General features: G+C 34.9%; 1 protein-coding gene across 3 annotated transcripts in view; it reads right to left on the reverse strand.

The window, feature by feature from the left end:
* Window positions 1–23426, reverse strand: part of ANKS1B (ankyrin repeat and sterile alpha motif domain containing 1B) — a 465181-nt gene that overhangs the window by 261293 nt on the left and 180462 nt on the right. For 2 of the 3 annotated variants that reach the window (XM_068400457.1, XM_068400456.1), the window contains exon 12: window positions 18036–18216. In XM_068400457.1, the coding sequence (XP_068256558.1) occupies window positions 18036–18216 (181 nt within the window). The remainder of the gene's footprint in view (window positions 1–18035; window positions 18217–23426) is intronic. The other variant, XM_068400458.1, reaches the window with a different exon arrangement.

Raw genomic sequence — 23426 nt, forward strand, 5'->3', positions numbered from 1 at the left:
TTGCAAAATGCACAGAAACTAATAATTAGAAGCACAGTCATTCATACAACTGCTTTGATCCAAATATCATAAAACACACTTTAACTACCACTAACAGGCAGCTACCTCTGGAGAACACAATGGAAACTATTCAGCAGACTTAGGAGCAGCATCACATGTTTTTCTGCCATGGAAGTTAAACCATATACTTCCCTTGCATAGCATTTTAGATAGACAATCTATTGTGACCTATATGGGTGAAACTGTGATCAGCTTCTGAATGATGCATGAGCAAGGAGAGAATTAGGAACAGTGACAGCTGAAGTCCTTTTGCTCTTGTTTGTGTTTCATAAAACATGGAAGTTCTGTGTTGGAAATCTTGGGAAAACAGGGCATGTCTATGCAGAAGCATGTACAAGTACTTGCTTAACCTAGAAAAACCTTTCTCTGCATTGAATTTATAGATATTTTAATTACGGAGATACTTAATTTTGTTTTTTCCATGTAAGTCACATTTGACAAAGAATGTGCCATTTATTATATGAATTAGTTCAGATTATTATGCTGATAATACCAAATTAAATATGTATGTTTCTGTTCTTTAATCGACTAAGCATTACTTGCATTGTCTCAGTTAAAGCACATATAAAATGTTAGATAATAAAATGTTATGCAAAATTTGGAAAAAAAAAAGCCAGTACTTTAGACATGCAAAACAATTTAAAGTGATAAGACTATTGCAATGTTAAGGAATTTGAAGAAAGGTTTATATTAGATTGTTATCCTAAACTGACTCAAATATTTCAAACACTATTATGAATCCTTTGATTAAAAATATTTTTTAGAAACTAATATGTCAAGAGATTATAAGAAATCTTGCTTACACTGAAGGAAATGTCTCTGTAACTAAATTAGCACTGACAGTTTTTTCACAAGGCCATGATGTTTTACTGATATTTCCCTGAAGAAACCTCAGTTTCATAATAATACAGCAAAAATAGGTCAAAACTTGAAAGATGAGGATATTATACTGCAAGTTTTTAATGCAGGGAGAGATCAAATTTCCACCTGCAATTTTTGTGTTCATTTAATCTTCCCTGTAATAAATTACAGTACAATTGGCAGTGATTAGAGTACATTGCAATTTTATTTTTAAAGATGCAAAAGGAGCTTTATGAACACAGCAACATTCTGAGTATCAATTTAAATTCCTTGGAGTAAATTTTTACCATCTGGGAAATGCTTCACACTTAACTTATTTTCAGTAACTCTTTGCAAAATATCAGGGCAGCACAGTTTTCACCAAATCTTTCTTTATCACAATTCTATAAGTCCAATATGCTATCTAATTATAAAAAAAAAATACGCAGAATCACACTTAAACCGTAATTGGGACAGCTTTTGCATCTGTTTTGCTTGCTCAGGCTTTGAGATTCAAACAGCTCTAGTAAATACCTCATTGGAAAGGTATATTCCTATTGTTAACCACACTTTTCAAAAGAGCCTTCACATTTACTGTGCACATCTGGGTCCAGACAGAAGTTCAGTCACCAAAAAATAATCCCATAAGAGAATATTCTATATACTTTCACTTCCCAAACATTACGCTACATATCATTAAACAATGCAAACACCTTTCAAATTTTGGATAAGCATCTTCTATCCTATTACTCTTTCTCATACCTGGTATTCTAAAGCATTTAGCAGTACATCCAGTTTCCTCATTCCAGAAATCTGGATAGTCAGAAAAGAATGTCAGATTAATTTCCACAATGTTTAATATATTTATTCTCAACTGTATTTTAGATTTTTTACATCAACCAAATTCACTAATGTTTTATGCAGACAAAAGCTCCAACAGCAGTTCATTAAAAGAAAATGTTTCCTCCCAGCCTCAAGCCAGGAAGGGATAGTGGGATTTGTACTAAATCTGAGAAGGCTGTGAATAGAAGGGTGGCAAAAGGAACAGCTTCAAAGATCCACTTTAGCCACTAATGAAACCCTTTTGGCATCCTGGACAGCTCAAGAACTGTTTCCAGCATGATCCAGAGATCCCATCCTCAGTGATAATACGCCCTGCCTTCACTTTATATGAAAACTCCTTATAATTTGTACTAACATAGGAAGATATAATTGACCCTCAATGCCTCAGTAATAAAGATGATGACATAATGCTTCATTCCAATGATCTCATAACATTTCAGAATTCAGAGTTATGTAGAAAATCAGTAAGAAAATGTTCTGAAAATCACATAGTAGTAATGTGACTATAGCTGTGATGGTCTGAACTAAATGTCTCTTTCAAATACAACACAATTTTACATTTTCTATTTATATACTGATCTGAATCTACACATGGCCAGACTGTGTACTGCTCCTGATCTTCTGTGCATGTGTGAAAGCCTGCCATAAGACCTTACACCAGCTAGCAAGACAGCTGTTTGAGAACAGCAGACAGCAACTCTCCCTGAACAATTTTCATACTAGGGACTGAAGAGATAAACCAATCCTCTTTTCTTTTGGCATGTTAGACATTACATATCCGAGAATACCGGGCAAGGAGGTAATAGGCTCAAATTACTTTACATGAACTTACGCTCTTAAGAAAGGGTCAAAAATACTGGAAATAGAACACATTTTTCTAACACCCCCATGCTTTTCTAAAGACCACCTATCCAGGATTCAAGTAAACTCCTTCATTGGCTTAACATGTAATGGACAACAGACTCTCCTCTTTCTCCTATTTCCCAGAGCAGATTGTGCCCAGCTGAGACAGATCATCTTTGATGCGCCTCCGTCAGAAGAGCTTGTGACTACGTGCCACAATTTAGTCCATAATGTTTCCTGAATACTAAGTGCTAAACTTAAAATTAGGAGTTTCATATTATTCTGTTTTTAAAAATTATATTTTTCCTGAGCAGAGATTGACTCCACATCTGAGGAAGCCACAGAGAATGAGTTATTTCATCTACGGGCAGAAATAATTTTGCTTCTGGCATATACTTCAAAGCAATTTTTAGAATCTGAAACAGAAATAAGTGATGTACTGTGCTAAAATGCCCCAAATTGATCTGTAGCCTTAGAAAAACAGGAAGCATGCAGATTTAAATGCTTTTTTAGAGCACAGAATAATCCCAAGTCTTGTCAGTTAAGTGTGCCAGTCCAATTCAAATCTGTTTTAAATCACTGTTCAGACCTATCATGCATATGTTCTACTTTAGAATTATAGACTTAGTTCAGAATGATATCCCACTGGTTTTGAACTAATGTATTTGCCTCCAGTGTTTTTAGAAAGAAAAAGCTCTTCCACACTAGTAATTTTTAATGTGTTGGAGTCTGATTCTATCTGAAATCTGCTAAACTCAGTATGAATATTTCCACAAATACCAATAAGCTTTGGATCAGGCCCCTAGAGAATTTTAACTGGTAATCAGCATTTTAAACACATTTTCTTACTGAATTGCATATATTATCAGTATCAAATATTCTAAGACATCTTCTGAAGATAGTCATAACCATAGACATCTTAACAAATATTTTATTTTGCAAAATATATTTTCATATTTGGGTCTATACAGTGACTTCAAAGAATAATATAGAATATGTAACTACAGCATGTAATTAAAATTCCTTTATAAAAAGACTAATTTATTTTTCAGGTTATGAATGAAGGAGTGGTAGCATGCAGAACAATTTGCTATATCCATTAAAAAACAGTAGCCATTTATTTTACCTGTCTTTTATGTAACTGCATTTATTTGATTTCACAGAAAAGGACAATTTAGGACTTTTTCACGTAATTTTCTGCACCTTTTGGTGGAAAATGTTAATTCATCTAACAAAAGATTCATGAGATGTAGCTGTTGGTTTCCATAATCCTTTCCTGGTGAAAGGTTTCTCAGCTCCAGAAAAGAATGTATGGATGAAACTAGAGAATGTATGAACCTGCAAGACCAGGAGTTTGAGGTATTCATTGGTGATGTGGAAAACGGAGGTTTAAATCCCTGCTTAGCCCAGGTATTTGAAAGAAGGATTTTACAGCATAGATAAGTATCCTAACCACCAAGTTGTTGACTTATTTGCTTTCTCTTTATCTTCTCTCTCATTTTTTTACCTATGTCATTTTTCTTGTTCTCTTTCTCACACAATTTTGACAGGTGATAGTATTCCTAAATCAGAATACAAAATACTTTTAAATTTTTACTTTTTAAATACTCTACTCTGCCCTGGTGAGGCCGCATCTGGAATATTGTGTCCAGTTCTGGGCCCCTCAGTTCAAGAAGGACAGGGAACTGCTAGAGAGAGTCCAGCGCAGAGCCACGAAGATGATTAAGGGAGTGGAACATCTCCCTTATGAGGAGAGGCTGAGGGAGCTGGGTCTCTTTAGCTTAGAGAAGAGGAGACTGAGGGGTGACCTCATTAATGTTTATAAATATGTAAAGGGCAAGTGTCATGAGGATGGAGCCAAGCTCTTCTCAGTGACATCTCTTGACAGGACAAGGGGCAATAGGTGCAAGCTGGAACACAGGAGGTTCCACTTAAATATGAGGAAAAACTTCTTTAAGGTGAGGGTGACCGAACACTGGAACAGGCTGCCCAGAGGCATTGTGGAGTCTCCTTCTCTGGAGACATTCAAAACCCGCCTGGACACGTTCCTGTGTGATATGGTCTAGGTAATCCTGCTCCGGCAGGGGGATTGGACTAGATGATCTTTCGAGGTCCCTTCCAATCCCTAACATTCTGTGATTCTGTGATTCTGTGATTGACATTTACTTAAGAGAACCACTGGGCCTACTGCCATATCTTTGGTTTATTTCAAGCTTAGCTCTCAAGTTTCCAGGAAATAAATGAGGGCTATAATGAATGCTAAGAAATACATTTCTATTAGATGAAAAATTATTTGCTTAGAAGCATAATTTTTTTTCCTGTATCATTAGTGTTGTTATCCTTGGGTTATCAGATTTAGGACTAAAATGACTAATAGCTGTGAAGTATAGTAAATGTCATTTTACTATTTTTTGTATTTTTTTCCTAATACTATTTTAATGACAATATTTAGTAATCCATTCTTTAAACTTAATTTGCTTACAAATAGGATGCTAATCATATAAGAACTGTTGTCTGTGGTGTTGAAGCAGAACTTAATTATACACAGACTGATGGGTGGGTGTTTCTTTGGTCAAAATTATTGTAGCTCTGTATCAGTATATGAATATTGTGTTTAGTAGCATGAGTGGTATTACTGGTTGCAATGCAAAAGAACAGAATGGGAGGAAAGTACATATCCAAGAATCAAGCTTGGTTTGAAAGTCCTAAGAAGACTGTATATAGCTCCCATAAAAAGAAATAAAGCTCTCATAAAGAAAACACAACACAATATCTAATTATAATGAGAAGTTAAAAAATTATTCAAGACATAATAATCTGTGATTATTTAAATCCAGAAGGCGAAGTAAGGAAACAACTATATGATACTTTCTAAAGTAATCGTGCTGATTATTTATGTAGCTGACATAAGTATTTAAGGCAACCCCATATCATCCATGGAATAATAAGTGGTAGAGCAGTCTCGACTGAAACACATGACATTATTAACTCAAGGAGTGTCATTTAAAAATCTAAAAACCTAAAATATGCATTAAGAGCGTACACTTCATCAAGATTCCATGTAAGCACCACCATGAGATATTCTTGCTTTGATATTATTCTATGTACTATGATTTATGTTAGTGGTTTGCTTTCACTGCTGGAGAAAAAATATTTCCCCATGGCTACTGTTGCTATAGGTGATGTTTCAATTGCTGTTATACTGTTGAAGAATGTTCTTGAGAGAAAGAATATATGAGTTCAGAATTTTCTGAATCCTGAAATAATCATGCCTGATTATTTCCTGAAATAATCATAAGTCTGATTATGACACTTGATTGGAACTAGAAAAAGGTCTGTTCCAAAATTTCTCTTTAAAATTAAGCAAGGCAGTTAGTACTTTGGTGCTGCTTACCTTATCTTAAATTGAGATTAGTGATATTTCCATTTCCCCATCCTTTTTTGAAGTATAGCTACATGATAAGGGGAAACTTGTCACTTGGGCATCAATGCTCTTGTAGTAACTGGCCATGAATATACTCCTAGCACTCATACATGGATGGTGAGGAATAGTACTCCAGCTCTAGTTCACTGTGAAGAAGAGTAATTAAACATTTGCTGTAGAGTAAAAGTATGAAGATACAGCAGATCAGATGAGGACCACCTACTTGTTAAACCACCAAAATGCAGCTGCCTGCCTAAATTCTCTGAGTACTTCTGAGTAAGTGATATACTGTCCAAGAAGAACTTCTCCTGACAACACGTAGACACACCATGTAGGCAGATATGGGCTGCCAGCTCCACTGACTTGGAATGACATAACCGTGGGGTTTTTTGCTTATAGGAATTATTAGAGTACAGTAAGATCTGAAGAGGAGTACATCACTCAGAAAAGGAAAGAAAAGGACAGACCATACATCATTTTACAATATGAAAAAAAAATTGTGAGGAATATTTATCATTTTGTAGTCATGACATAAAACTACCTCCCAAGCTACAAAAAAGCTTGGGGTAGTGCAGTCCATGTAGTCTATGTTGCTCAAGAGAAATAATGTATGTTTTTACCTTTTTGAAAAATGCCTGGTAATACAGGGAAAAAGAGTCTTCCCTGTTCCCCAAACCTGTATTTTTAGCAGTGTTTTTCTGTTTTATTTTGTTATCTAATTTCTTTCTTTTTCAGTGTCGCCTTTCTCATGCCTATGAAAAATGGCATAGGATACCTTCTACAGCAGGAGAGAGAAGACGGCAATTATGAGTATCATCTCACTTTTTCAGAGGGATGCGAGTGAGCTAGCAAGCAGGTAGGGTTATCCTAATTGCTTGAATAAACAGCAAGCAATTAAAATAATTAAATATTTATGGTTTCAACAATTGGCTTTCCTGGAATTTATCTCAGAAAAGCAAAACAATAAGCTTGGTTTTACAAAACCTGTATCTCATAGTCAGGCTTTCTGATATTAGACATGGTAAAAGGGACAATTAGAGAATTTTCTATAGCTGAAATATTCAGAATTTCTCTTTTCTCATTGTTTCCATTCTTCTGATTCTTTCGTGGTTAATAGAAGCTGAATTGTACTGAAGACTTACAGGTACATCTACATTAGTGTTCCATTTATTGTGTTTTGGTTCACATCCTGAAGCAATCTCTGAGTGCATGAACTGTATTCCTTCTGGATGAAATTAAATGGGAAGATGGGCTTCAATGTGAGCACTGTATTTTTGTTGATTTTTTTTCTGTAGAAAATACACATGATTTGTTCTTCCACCATTTTTAAGGTGTCACTAAACATTCTAAGACAATATTTTAAGATCAAGCAAGTATGATATACAGGATTCATTTGAAGGTTACCTGGGTTTTACTTTTGCCTTAGTAATAACAATATTAAACTGCCTCTTAGTGGCCTGTAGGTAAATGTAGGTAAATGTAGATTTTTCATAATTTAAACCCATTTATCAGAAACAAAAATCCCCAACAACAACCCTGTGTCCTGCTATGGGAAACGTCAAAAATAATAACAAAAAAGCAAATTAACTTTTAATCATTTATTATTGAATTATTTCTATTGAAATATTGAATTAGAGTATTGGTTTATAGTATTCTAGGGAATCCAGTGAACATTAAAAGTGAATAAACCTACATCTACCTTTCTCCTGATTATAGCTCACGCAAGCTAAGCGTAACAGTAACGAGACAGCTCTCAAGGATGAATATATATATATATATATATCTCATACCTTGATATTTTGATAAATGAAAAGCTGCTAGGGAAGCATTATATTTGAAAAAAAACTTAAATTTAACTTTAAAAAAACAAGCACATTGGGCCCCAGAGAATTCGACGAAGTTGAATTTAAACTAAACTAGATTTCAATTAAAGTGGTACTAAAAACACTATGATGAAACTATTTTTTTATGTGTTTGGGTTTTCACATATAGCTTGAAGTTTTGCATGGAGATTCTTCTTTGTTGACAAGTAAGCACCTTGCAAACAATTGTGCAAGGACATAATTCTCTACAGCCACTTAAAGCCTGACTGATACTAGAAGCATGGATCTTATTATCAAAGCTACAAGCTATCCGATACATTAAAAAAGAAACTGGAGATAGCATTAAAAATTATTGATCATCAGAAGTGTGACACAAAGCCCTTGGTAAGACTATGTAGAAGCCTATGTTTGATTTTTTTGATGACACAAGATGTGTGTTGCCTCTACTGTTGCCAATATGGATTCTGGGGAAGGAGGATTATAGACAATCCTGCCATTCCTATGAGATACATCTGGAGACAGCAATTCTTATTTATTTTCTTAAAAATAAAATCCTTAGGAGATGAGTAATATTATTCCTTGTGAGCTGTACAAGACAGACCCCAAGTTCTTTCTTAACAGGGTACTTCAGTATGACTTAAATATTAAGAAATAACTTACATAAATAATGCTGCTACAGAGTAAGTCTTCAATACTTTCGTTCTTGTAAATGTACAAACAGTAAATAGCCACTAATGAGCTCTAGAAAACATCAATAAAAGTGGGAATAAGACTTTTCTTTCTAATAATTTAACAAAGAGCTTCTCTTGATATAAGAAAAATATCCCTAACTAGAAGAAAAAGCCACGATCCAAAAGAAAATGATTCTATGTCTCAGGAAAAAGGAATCTTAGTTCTATGAACAGTGCTGCTGAAATGCAGAAAATTGGCATCAGTTGGTATAACAATCTACTGGGTGTAAGTCACACAAATGAAAGCTCTAGAACATAAACAATGGACCCACTTCTCAGCCTTCTTAATTTTTAAATGATTGGAAACAAAATGTGCAACCACCTCATGGGGATTAGATATTTAGTTAAGTGTGGAACTCATTCCAATAATATCTTGTGGGTACAAAAATTATACATGAGTTCAATGGAGAATGGATAAGTTCACAGAACATAAATCTGCTAAGGTTATGTAATATACCAAAAACATCCCGGAGGACCTTGGGCTTCGGAGGACCTTGGGCTGCAAAGAGTTGAAGGCTGTAATGACATTCTGAAGAGGTGTCACTATGCATTTTTTTTGCAATTATGCATTTCCCAAAGGCATTCGTATTTGCTCATTGTCAAATACGCTACAGGGTAGATAAAACTTTACTCTTACGCAGGCCAACCTTTCTAATGCTTTTTATTTTATGTCCTGTTTTTGTTAAACTTATGAGAGTTTATTCATCTGAGTCTCTGACAGTTCTGACATAGTTTTAGAGTACAGCTTTGTATCTTCCCCAGACGTGGCCATCTGCCCCTATCTTCATCTGAATAAGTCCAAACTATCACTGAATCCTCTGCATAACTCTAAGAAGATAATGTCTCTCACTATGTAAAAATTAGAAATGGAACAAAAAAAAAATCCTTTCAATATATACAACTTCATTATTAGAGTGACATTACAACTAGAAATACAAACTTGTATGACCAAGACCAAAATTAGGTATAACATATGCTGTTTCTATAGATTTTCAAATAAACCTCTCGACAATTTCAATTTATATTATTTGTCACATCCTGAATATGTGCAATTATTTATTTCTACCAAAGTGTAGAAATGCTCCTGAGAGCAAGCAATATTTTTAATTTTTTTCAAACTTGCCAGTATTTTTTTTAATTCTTATCTAATTACAAACTATCAAACTAGCTACTGTATAGAAGTTATTCAATAACATATGAAAAACCAGATGTAAATATTTCATCTTGGTTTATAGTAAGACCTATTCAGTCATTCTGAAACCATTCATGAAACTGTCTTAGTTTTATTGACTAATTCCTGCTGAAAAAAAAAAGTAAAAGGTTTTCAAGGCTAGCATCAAAATTCTGGAACTCATGGTGTCATCTCCATTTTAGAAAAAATGATAGCGGCTATTCCAGAATGAGGGACATCTGAGTCCAATTTTCTCTATTCACTAAATGTCATCAAACTTTCATTTTCTACAAGAATACTACGGACTGCAATGTACTCTGATAGGTGTCTCTTTTACATTGTTAAACTAGAGCTGGTTACAAAATACCTGGTTAATTAACTAATGAGTAAGACTGACTCTACCCTAGTTGTCGGATATTCACCAAAGGTATAGAAGGTGTGTCTTCCCACCCATATAGACTGTTTTTTTATACAGTGTGGAACAACATAAAAAGAGAGATTTATTACAACACATGATAGTGTAGCACTACAACGAGATAGCAAAGGACAGCAAATAGAAAAAGATGTAGTTGAGTTACATGCACAAAGAGTAAGAAAGAGGAAAAAAAAATTGTCTTTTATTTCAGAATGGTCTTACGAGAAAAGAAAACACAAAATTCTTTGTTACTGGTTGGTATGTAATACAGAGAGGTTTGTGGGGTTTTTTAAACTGGAGGTCACTGTGTATGCTCGGAGGACTAAACGTTCTTTGAAAAAAACAGGCACATTTTTCCTTCAGTCCTAATCATCTCGTATAGGGCTCAGAAATATAGCTGGTGAGCAGAAAGCTTTCTAAAAGATATAAAAACTCTGTTGGGGAGAAGAATCAGAAAAGCTATTAAATATGAATAAAAGGACATGGTAACAAGAAAAGAAAAATAGATTGGAATGTAAGATGGAATATTCTAAATAATGCTGCAATCGGTTTAAATGCATTCACACAGTGAAAGAAAACTGTACCACAAACAATACTGTGAGGAACTGAAGACTGAAACATCCTAGTGCTCTTTTCTCATAGCCCTCATCTTGCAATGGCAATTCTTCTGACTGATGAAGTTTTCATGAGCATCCCTCCAGAGCTTGGTCAATCTTATTTACAAAATGTCCAAAGGAAACGTAAGGGAACAATACAAAATATGCTGACAGCCTAAAGACTAAAACGATATATCTCCGCAAATGGTCCCACTACAAGTTAAGGAGTTATTTTGCTTCCAGCTTAGGGGAAAAAAAAACCAAACCCAAACCAGCAAAGCAAAGAGTTGACTAAGATAACAATCAGATAAATATGAGTATTGCCTATAGTTACTGTTCTTATAGAAATGGCTAAGAATTGTAAATGAAACATTACAGAAAATATTTTTTCTTTTGACCTTACATGTCAGGATTATTGTTACAACTGGAAAAACGCCCAACAGATATATATAATTACAAATGTAAATTATGTTGCTTCTAATTGCATTCATAACCTGTTCCTCCAAAGAAGCTCTTTAAAAATTCTTCATAGGATTACTGTTGTAATATCTGATGTTCCTTCATGAAAACATTTTATGATGTGATGAACCACTGTTACATGTCTGTTCTGTCATCTCACAAAGAGGAGGACATGTGCAACTAAATGAAGTTTAATAGATTTTAATAGCACAAATAGACGTGTACACAAACATGCATATATTACTTTGTTTACTTTAGGGGCAAAAAAATAGTCAAAGAAATAGCTAATACCTGAAGCTGATTGTAGTGTAACTCATAGTGTTCCCAAAGATCCTGAGGGAAATCTTCCCCAATTCTAGGACAGTGCCTAAAAAATTCTCGTCTCCAGCATTATCACAGCATTGCTCTATTTCCTAGCTTCCTGCTTGCCGGATTGAGGCCTAAGTATTTAGGTTTTCAAAATTAGTAAACGTATTTTACATATTACATGGGGTTTTTTTTCCCCTATATTGTCAACAATTGCTAATTGGCTTTATTCATAATAAGCAAATAATGTGGGGGAAAAGAGCAAATCCTCTGAAGAATAGCCTTTTCAATAAAAGATAGGCACGCACATTGCTCAACACGTAGCTATCCACATGTGGTCAGATGGTTCAGAATTCAATTTGAAAAGAGATTAGCTGTTCATGTAATTTCTTGTTTTATTAACACATCCAATGCTATATCTGACAACAGGGCTTGGAGACCCATCTGCAGTTTTATTCCTTCAATATGCCTGCTTCAAATTATTTTATTTTCATATTAGTTTACTATTGACTTAGCAATCAGAATATCCACATAGTTAGTGGCATGTGAGACAGTATGTTTGGAGAGTAGGTTCACACTAACACCTATGAAGTGGGTTTAGCCCAGATAATTCATTTAAACCTGAGAAAAGACTGAAAGGTAACACTGTATGTGCATTACTGAAGAGCTAGGTAACACTATCATGAAGTTTAAATTGGAAAAATGTAACTATTTCCAACAAGATTATTTTTAAGTTCAGGTGGCATGGGATTTAGGGCCTTATTGTATCTAACGTTTCATGCAAGCACTAGTACAGAAGAGGAGTTTCTTGCAAAAAAAAAAAAAAAGTTTTTGAATGGAACTATAGGAGTTAGTTTCATCTACAGCTTTCCAGGCATCGCCTCACTTGATCTTTCTGCTATCAGATTTTTGGACATTATACAACGCATATGGACATATTGTTAACAGTGAGATATTATTACAATGAGCTTCATGAAGTATGTTGTTTTGAAACTGGAAGGTGTAAAGACAATAATAGTTAACAAATAGCAGTTTATAATATTAATTAACCCTACGCTACAGTCTGTTACTGTGGGACAGACTGTATCTTTGACTTGGATAACTGTGCAAAGGCTGGAATTAGAAGCAGCAAAAAGAAGGGCAACATAAGGAGAGCTTAACATGCTACATCTGCTGGACAACTTAATTAGAAAAAAGAAATTGAGACAGTACCGAGTATGATCCCCAGTAGCAGTTCCTAGAATTGCTCTACTACATCTTACTGATTGCACTCAAACTTGGCTATAAATTGAAGGGAAAAAACAGATAATCTTCACAGATGAAAAGACTCAAATTAACCTGGTTTGAAGAACGCCTTGCCAGATTTTGTTGTATTGTAATTAAGAAGATGATTAAGAAAATTAAAAAACAGAGAAAAAAGGGCTTGAATTTGACCTCAGGCATTTCACCTACAAGAGAGTTCTCAATCAGTGATACAGTACAGGCTCATAATAACACTTTTTTGAGATGTTCCCTCACAGGAGGTGCAGGTGCCCATATACAGGAGATGGGAATGCTTTATTTACCAGCATTTGTTGATTATGCTTATTTCATTACATGCCAGTGTTTTCCCCTTTCTCTGTCACTGGAAAACCATGTGTTAGTAATTAGTAAGGTATTGTTAACAGACAAAGACAGTGTACTGTGAACTCACACATAGCACACCTAAAAATACCCTCTAGCAATAAAAGATATTCTCTTTTTTCTTTGCATTTCTTTCATTTTGTATTTCACTTCTAGTAACTCCAAAACTTTTTACAATTGAAGAAACAAGGCTTGAAGAGTCTGCATAGACATCACTGTTTGATCTTTTCATATCAAATCTTAATAAATGAGATATTTGAATAAGAAAGTAATGTTGACAAATATGTGACCTACTTCAAATAGCAGCTTTGCTAATGTCACATAAAGGAACATTCCTGCAGCAAAATAAATTTTGACTGTATCTAGGAATGCAACATGGCCAGGAATTTTAGACCAGACCTCTGAACCAAGTTTCTAATACTTTCTAACAGCCACAATAATATGCTGAATATCTTGATTCTCTCAAAAGAGAAATATAAAACTGCAAGCTTGTCTTTAAGTGTAGGGCTGCTTTTGCTTCAGAAAAATTGGGCTTGTGAGACAAAAAAATTTGGTCAGATATTTACTTTAAAGAGACATCTGAAAACACTTCTAGAAGAAACTTAAGGTGTGACTCAAGTATTACTTTTTTATTGTAGAAAAAAAATTATAGTCCACATATTAAAGACTGAATTATTGAATTGTACATTCTGGACAGTTCTAAGGAACAATGTAGCCTTCTTAGGTAAATTAAATAATGTTACATATAGTCAGAAAACAAGACATGTAAAAAGAGTAAGAGCTACATCAAGCTCCTACAGTGAAGACAGACTTTGTACCTAAGATAGGAACTCAGTAAATGCCTTTAGGTATCACAACAAGATGAGAGGGAAAACTGTATGCTCCTTTACAACGAATGGTATACAGAATTTATTGAAAATTTAAAGATTTTCATGGACTGAGATTGCAATGAGATTACCTACAGACAAGGGCTGACATTTTTGCTGCATACATGCATCTGAGTACAGATCTATTGTCTGATCTGAAACAGAACAAGAACATCTGTGGAACTGTCTTTTTAATTTCACAGCCCAATTATACTCAGTACAAGAAGACATAATGAAGTTAATATGGGTTAGAGAAAGATCCATTATTCTGACTGATGGAGCAGAAATGAAAAATAAAATAATCCAGACTGACAATTTCAGCTGCAAGTGTTGTTTGTGCCAAGCTGATGTTACCAAGATGGCCACGATTTTGCTGCCTTCAATCTTTAAGATTTACAGTTTCAAAAGAACTTCAGGGATGTATATAGTAAGGCACAGAGCTATATTAGAGAAGTATCTCCCTGAAAGCCCAGGCTGCCCTCTTCTGGTGTGAATGATCTTGCACATTTACTGGTCTTTGTTCACGGTCAGTTATATGAGGAACATCTCACAAACGAAACCCTCATCTGATTATCAGGTCTTTAATTTTTCATTTGTGTTGTCATACAAAATACCTACTAAACATGTGTTCAGATGATCAAGAAAATGACTAGCATTTTCCCATGACAGGGTTACATACAGTAATGATTTCCTTGTGCAATGGAGTGGACACACTTTTAGTACAGAAAGTTTAATGGCAGTAGCTGACATTATTTGGATCCACTGACCTCCAATGTGAGGTGAAATGCAATGCTATGAAAGCATGATCATTCACTCTGAATTTGAGAACGCTTCTATGAAGTCAATGTTCTTGCTTCAAATAAAGCTGTGAAAACGCCAAAGCTGCTTTCACAGTCCACCCTATACATGTTCTAAAGTGAGAAAAAAGTTTCCATCAATTTGTTGCAGATTCTTCCACCAGTTAAAGTTCAAAACAAAGAACAGAATCTTTATCCTTATATTTTAGTTGCAGGCAACCTGATATTATGGTGTCTTCTGCCATCCATACAGGCAACATACACGGTTTTGTTTACACTACAAGGCCACCTGATCCCAGAGCTCAAGCACATACTTACCATTATATATGGACTGTTCTCCCGCTAATTAATCAGAAAATGTTGTCATATGCTGTCAGTCAGATACTATAGTGCTGTGGTAGAGTTCAGTGGTTTTCTACTTGATAGAAATACACTTCTTGAAAATTGGGATCCCTGTTTCAAATCAAGGGATGTAGGGAATTAGCAAACACCAAGAGTAAAACTGCTATCCCAAAATATAAAAAGGAATTTTCTCTAATCCACCAAAAGTTACAAGAGATTGATTCTGCTTTGGTAGCATACTATTGAGGTAGAGGTAAAATGATGAAGATTTTAGAATTATTTAGAATAATTATTTTGTTGTATTCATCTCCCGCTCTCATCTGAATGATAATGAATCACTGCAAGTTTCCTGAAGAAAACATAAAAAGCACTGAATTTGAGTAAGAAAATACTAATGCCTTATTTAGATGGCAGTTCCCAATTTAGAAATCCTGTAAAAAGCATTTTGATTGTTTCAAAGAAGGCAACAGAAAACTACTAGCTGCAGTTACTCTGAAATGGATTCCTTCTGTATATTTTTTCTTTCTGGTCAGTCAGAAGACCCTTGACCTCTATAAGCATGAAAAAATAATTTGTTGCTTTTTGCTGATGATGCTTTTAAAAAAAAACACGAGACACATAAATGCCAAAGAATGTAATGCAGAAGGAAACACTCAAATGTGCACAAATCCTCAATTATTATTGAACTAAACATTCTTTTAAGGTGCAGACCTTCCATGAGTTTTCAGAACAAGGAGCAAGGAACCTTTCAGGGAAACAACAACTAGCTAAAGCAGAAAAAAAGCTGTAGCAGAACACTGCTTCTGCTACTCCTTCCTACCATTATTATTCAAGGTTCAGCTTTTAACAATCTAGGCAAGAGACAAGCTTCAGAGACTTTTCCAAGAGAGACAATTTTGATCTGTTCTTTCTGGATTTTGCTATTCTCTTTACACGTTAGTACTCCTTGTCTCTTGCAGAATTACAGTGCATCATCTATCATTAAGGAAAGGAAAGGACTTTAATGAGCAAAATAAAATGTTGTTTTTTTCATTCAGACTAAGATTGTGTCTAATCTGTGATCCTATATATTACTTAAGTAATTCCAGGATAGAAACCATCTGAGAAGGTGGGAGGAATTGCACTTTTACTATAATTATTTCATTTACTAATGGTAAATTAATGATTTACTTATGATAAACTGTACGCTTGGAAAACTTGTAGAAGATGCCCAGAACTTCAGAACCAGTCATTCTGCCTTTGTTATTTTTTCTTAGCTTTTCTAGGCAGAGACAAGAGGAAATTCAGATTCCACTCAATCCATAAATCAAATCACCTGCAAATTAGAAATGTACAGTTCTAATAAGGATGAGATTATAGTTCCAATTTCAGACCAAATGAAATGGAGTGATTAAAATTTACTGAGTGCAGTCCATTGTAAATTTAACCAAAGATGATAAAAGTAAAGCAAATCCAGATATTATGAAGAACTTAACCAGAACTGTGCAACAGCAGAAATCTGGAGAAGTTCACTATCTAACTCCAATGAATGTTCCTTCTGTTCCCTTATTTTTGACTTTAAACATCAAGACATATTTAGTATCATTCTACTACCCAGAACAGAATTGTGATCACTGAAAATAATTTACAGTAGAAAAAACAATAAGAACAAAAAAACACGCAAAAACCTGAAGAATCAAATTACCCCAGACCTACGAATAAAAGATACCATTCAAATTCATTTGTTAGGCTTTTAAAAATTTGCACATTCTTTTAGTTTCAAAGATAATAACACAGACAGACCAAGAAAAACAGTATGAATAATTTCTGATAATTTTAACTCTTTCTTCATCATAACACTCAACTTATTTCATGACAGTTCTTTAGCAATATAGTTTTCCTTTGATCTAAGTACGAAATTAATTTTTTTTTTTTTTATGAGTTAAAAGCAACAGTTTTCAGAATTTTCAAATCCTAACAACTAGAACTGTATGGGATTCATCTCATTTGAAGACCAATGCTACAGATACCAACTGGTAAGTTTGTACTGAATTTCAACATTTGTATTATTTTTTATTTTATAGTAATCTACTTCTATTTAGATCTTATTACAGTATCCCTTTAAAAGAAATAACTCTGTCTACAGATCACATAATCTAGCTATCAAAGACATTTGTTTCAATACATCAGCTTTCCCAAATACTATACTCTTCTGCCACAAGATTAGCCTAAATAAAGCAACTCGCATATGAAATTTGAAGGGACAGAAGTAGCTAAATGCATGGTTTACTGGCACTTTCTTGCTCCTGAAGTTTTGATCTGTGAAGAAGAAAGTATTTTAATCCTTTTTAAAGCATTTTCTTTATGTAAACCTCTATATACAGATAAAACCTTCACAGTTACAACCACACTATCACTCTATACAATTCTTATCATCAGAGCAAATACATTAAAGTTTTACTTTAATGAATCCCATCACTACTGCAGAAACAATGTCAGGTTACTTAGAAATCTTCCCTTCCTCATCTTTACTGATGGTTACATAATTATTTCTAATTACATTCTTCCAACTTAAAATTCATATTAGAGTATGCTGACCACACAGTGATGAAAGCAGATGTGTACCTGAACCATCATAATTTCAAAAACTATAATACCTAAATTCTAGGCATTTCTCTAAAACAAAGGTTGGTTTATTCAAAATATAATATTCAGGAAAAAGTATATTTTAATAATATTGATCATAAAATAAGAGAACCCTTTGTTGAGCAGCAGAAAAAATAATCAGGAATAATTTTGTGTATTTATGATAAATGTATTTCACTACCAAAGACAACAGTAATTCCAGCTTAAACCCACAGACCTATAAGTTTTATAAAGCTTTGTTGATATGCAAAGTAAGCTTTTTTTTCTGTACCTGGAAGTTCTCTCTCTTCAACACTGCATTCCAGAGATCCAAAGGAAAAATTAGCTGGACTGATTGCAGGAGTAGAAATAAAACTTGTACAGCCAATGGATGAGTTGATTTCAAAATAATTGTGGCTGTGATTAATTCGGTGAAACTCCAGAGAAGATACTATTGATGTGCGCTGCTTGGGCTACAAGAAAAACAGAAGTTTGGAGTGAAAAATACAGAATTTTTGTATAGTTTTCATTACTTGATATATTTAATAAATTTACCTAGGGTTTCTCTCTTTTTACTGTTTTTATTCAGCTCAAGGTTATACTAGTAAAAATAATTTCATATGACAATTTGTGATGATGTAGAGATAATTTTCTCTCAAAATTTGGATTAATCTTTATTAGGAAAAATGCATGTCTTCATTCTAATCAATTTAATTCAAAATAAAATAGGGATTTACAGCCTTGCATATAATAATTGCAATCATCTTTTGATAAGAAAGGGAGCTTTTCACCAGCTGCATTGCTGGGTACATCTTGCAAAACAATTAGACTGCTGATGCCTGTGTAATGAAATTTACAAATACCAAGCATTCATCACTCAAAAGCAACCCTCTGCTGTTTATTCAATTTATGAAGGGCTGCCTTAAATATTCAAACTGAAATGTCTAAAAGCTTAGGGGAAAAGTGTCAGCTTAAAAGACACATGAAAATCAAATTTTCATCGTGAGTTTTCACAGAATAGTGAAAAACTTTATACTAGTTTGTATCGTTTACTTTTGAAGTGAACTTCTGCATTGACCCCACTTAATGGCTGTGCTTTGGACTGCAGAGCAGCTTCAGAGAATGAGAAACTCATTCCTTTTGGGTGGATCTACATTACAGGATTGTACATTACAGGATTGTACAAAATGTGCTCCAACTCCTTATGGCCTTTTGATCATAGGACCACACCAAAGCTAGCCCAAATTAAAACAATTGAAATCTATATAGTGTGATCATGAGGTCAGCAACAACTTTTTCACTACATAGATCTGCTCCCATTGCACTGCGCTACTTGTTAATATAGACATAACCTTAGTGCTCGATGTCATGGAATATAAGCCACAGGCCACTGGTGGTTTGCAATGTCATGCTAAATAGTCTGTTGCAGCACTCATCTGGCTCCATACTCAAAATACCCTAATGCCACGATGCTCCTTGCTGCTTCAAGACTAATAACCTCAAACATTAAATGCCTCCTCCAAAACAGAGGAGGCCCTGCACCCAGGTGTATAGGTGTCTCTATATTTATTTCATAACAGTGAAAAACATCTCAGGAACTGCTGCCTTAGATAAATAAAGCTGGGAAAAGTAAATAGAGAAAGAAAGCAAATGGTGCTTTAACTCTTCTTGTCTAACTCTAAGCCTAAGCATGTCAGGCTTAACAGGTCAGAATATTTGTAAAGGTCAAGAATTTGCTACTTATTAGTGTGAAGGTCAAATTATTGCCCTGGGAGTAATAAGATCTTCCTTGGACCATGAAGCTATTCACCATCCCTTACTTAGAACTACCTGTTAAAATACAATCTATCCCAGTGGAGTAATTTTCCATTTTGTTTGTGGTCTATTTCATTTTTGGGTTATGAGTCCTGCCATATTTGTGTTACAAATACAGAACCAGACTGTCTTCACTAAAAAGTCACTCTTTCTGTTGGAATGTCAGACAAAAAAATTAAAAAACAGACTTAGGCTTGTATAATGTTGATTGTTTATTACAGTTGTGTTGAGCACCTTGTGAATTAACCGTGTCCTGTTAAAACTGAGAAAAAATGCAGAGGGTAAATTTGGGCATTCATCTGGAACTCATCTATGGTCTATTGAGGGGATTTACTTTCTTCAAAATTAAAACAGCTTCTGCTTTGAAAGGCTGACTCCTAGGGCTAGTAATTTCATGGGAGAGTTCAATGAACAGGGACAGACTCCAACATCAAACAGTCTGGTTAAAAGTCATTGTTTGGGATCTGAGCCAAAATAATTCTCTGATCAGACCAAAAATATTCATTTCTATTAATTAAACCTAAACTGCACACTTTTGCTAGACAACAAATTCATCGATGACCTAATTATTTCTAAAACTGAAAAAGATCTCCATTTATTTAGAAAAATGTTCCTGGCCCTTTCCCAAGCAATGGTGTCTTTGTGGTTTTGCAGGACTTCAGCTTCTGAGTTGAAAAGGTGACACTTCAAGTTACACGATGTGCAGGATCTCTCAAACGGAGACAGTTCCTACCTAAAGGGGCAGCTGGGATGGTTCAGCTCTGTTTTCCCAAGCAGCTTCAAAAAAAGGAACTGCTCTGGCCTTTGCCCAGTCAGGTGTCCAGCCACGGTGTACCATTCTCTCAGAGTCAGAACAGCAGCATCTGATGCATCGCACGGCCTTTTACTAACTTAAGGCTGGTCAAATGCTTCACTACACCTCAGTGTAGTATTACAAGCTATTCTAACATGTTTTTAAAGTTTCACAAAAAACACTTGCAAGGTCTTGCAGGAGGAGGGGGGTAGGGTGGGGTGGGTGGGGAGAGGGGAAACAAACCAAAAAAACCCCAAACTGTTCTGAAGCTTCTTTTACAGATCGGTTTAGTTTGCAAATGCTCACAGATTCTAAAAATGTGTCCATCAATAATTAGCTATTATTTGCTCTGGAGACATGGGTTACTGATATAAAATAAGTCTAGAGTGATTTTCAAAGATGATTATGGAAGCTAGAAACATGTTTTCTGATTCTTCATGCTAACATGCAACCATCTGCTGACCTGGGTGATACAAAATACCTCCTATATTATTTTGTGCTTTGACATTATTATTATTAATTCAGAGAAACATATCTCAGCTTAATATGTCTTTCCAACCTCAGGATTTTGTAAAGAACCTCACTCAGCCTCTAGTGCTCTACAGCATAACACTTCTGCTATATTGTTTGGAGTTAACAAGGTCCATCTGTCAACATGTGCCAATAATTCTTCTACATAATTACACAGGAATCTGGCATCTGAGCTTCTGTCGCTAACCAGAGGAGCCTTTTTCACCTTTGCTGGGTCGTGTAAAATGTTATGTTATTAAAGTATGCTAACTGTTCATTAATATATGCTGAGAGATGTAGTAAACCAGTTTGTGTTGACTGCATCCCTCTGCCTGTTTCTCTCTAAAGTACAGTTTGCACAAAGACTGTAGAAAAAAATTTTTTTTTTCTACAGTTAGAATTAAATTCAGTTCCAGCTTCAGATAACTATATTTAAAGCCTAAGTATTTACATCTGTACTGGGTATCTAAGCTCCCATTACAGCCAATTGAGATCTAGTCAATACAATCAATATAGTCCAGAGAATAATTCACCTCACCCTAGTCACCTTGGTATTAGTTCACTTGCCTTAATACATGTATCTACCATCACTGGAGATTCCCTGGGGCATCCCATCTGGCCTCCAGCTGCCATCCAGAAGAATGCAGTTGTCCCCTATGTAGGTCCTATATCATATCTGACAGCCTCCACGTGCATGTCAAAGATACATTTATGGCACCTCAAATGACATCAGATGCCTATTTTTAGGCAACTGAATTGAATCCTACATCTCTTCTGAGCATGGTGGGAGATTAGATATCCAAATCAGACAGAGATTCTTATATACAGAGACAAAAGCATAGGTGTTTTAGTCCCAGATTGAATCCCCCCTCTAGGTCACATGTAGACACTCTGGATACCTTACTTCATATGTTAGAATCTGGAGTCAAATTCCAGCCTTATTGGCAGAATTTGTAGCCAGCTATTAACAAGTAACTTACTGGAGTCTTGTACCTTGGTTTCCTGGATTGCATCTGCCAAAGCCAGTTCTAAATTACATTTACCAAGATCTCTCAAGATAGGCCCTGAATAATTCTAAGATTATTATTTACTGTATGGAATACTAGAATGTCCAGGAAATGTAGTCAGGCTTAACTTCACCCCAGTATGTATGCTATGTAACCACATGCAGATTTGTCCTTAAGTAGATTTTCTTTATTCATTACATTCATGTATTTACTTGTTATGTGTAAATCCCTTTAATGACTGATTTGGTTTACTTTAAAATGTCTCTTCATGACTATTATTTCAATTGTCATAATACTGACCTAGAAAACCCAAGACTATCCTAAAACAACATACCAAATCAGGCTAACAAATAAACCTTATCATCAATGCAAAAGCAAAACTAAATCAATATAAATCTTTAAAGATATTTCAATAACAAGATTTAAATAACTTTCAAATCAGGTCTAATAAGAAGAATATTGTCATGTTAAGTCAGTAGTGAACATATATCAATGAAAGATACCACTCTGAACACTGCGGAACAGGAAAGGCATCAAAATACACATACTGAATTGCCTTTCTATTAAAAAGACAAGTAAGGACTTACTTAATGCTCCCATGAATGGAAGCTGCATGCAAATTCTGTAATGCTACCATGACTCACATGTAACACTATGAGATTGCAAGGGATCATTCAAATATTTCACACAACATTTAGCAGAGGAAGTAGGGCAAAATTCCTTTCTCAGTTTAACATAAAAATATTTTTCCAACCTTGAAGTACTCTGCAATATAAGCTTGTGACTCCACCTTCTCTTATCCTTGGGATTTGTGTACATAGCACCATCATAGTCTTTAAAGAATTAATTCTCACAACACTCCTCTGCACTATGGCAGAGCTATTAGCCACATTTTACAGATGCTGCACTAGGGTACAGAGCTCTCCCAAGGGACAGATGTGTGGCTCTTTAAATCACTGAGAACCAATGAGTCTAGTGGAAATTCTGCAGTGTTCTTGCCAAATTCCAGCTGCCCTACATAATCTAAAAACTGGTTTCAGTTGGTTTATACCATGCAGAAAATGTATGATAGAGAACTGAACGTGCATTCTCAAATTCTAGCTAGCACATAAAGTACAGACTCACCAAAGAAAGTAAGATGCTGTAGCCCCTTCCCCAGGCTTATCTCATATACATAACACAGTATGAGTGTAGCCAAGTGGTTGCATAAGTCCCTCATTTTGGTACCTGCCCAGACTTCCATTCTTCTCATTTTCTGATGAACTCACTCCTACTTCAGAAATTTTCCTTTCTCCAGCTTCCTTCTTTCTTAAGATCCCATTGTCTTTCTATGCATTCATCTTTCCTTTCACCCCTTTCTTTTTCTCAGTTTTCTCCTGTCTGTTGTCATATTCCCTCCAAAACTACTTATTTTACTCTAAAACACCCTTCATAGTATCCTAGCTGACTCCAGTTCTACTTGGTCTTCCAAAACTTGCTTTTCTGCTTTCTCTGTGGTTTTGTCGTCAAGGTCTCTCAAATGAACTGCCTAATGGTCCTCTCTCCCACTGACTTTATC

Source organism: Nyctibius grandis, chromosome 5, assembly GCF_013368605.1.
Source record: "Nyctibius grandis isolate bNycGra1 chromosome 5, bNycGra1.pri, whole genome shotgun sequence".
NCBI lineage: Eukaryota > Metazoa > Chordata > Aves > Nyctibiiformes > Nyctibiidae > Nyctibius > Nyctibius grandis.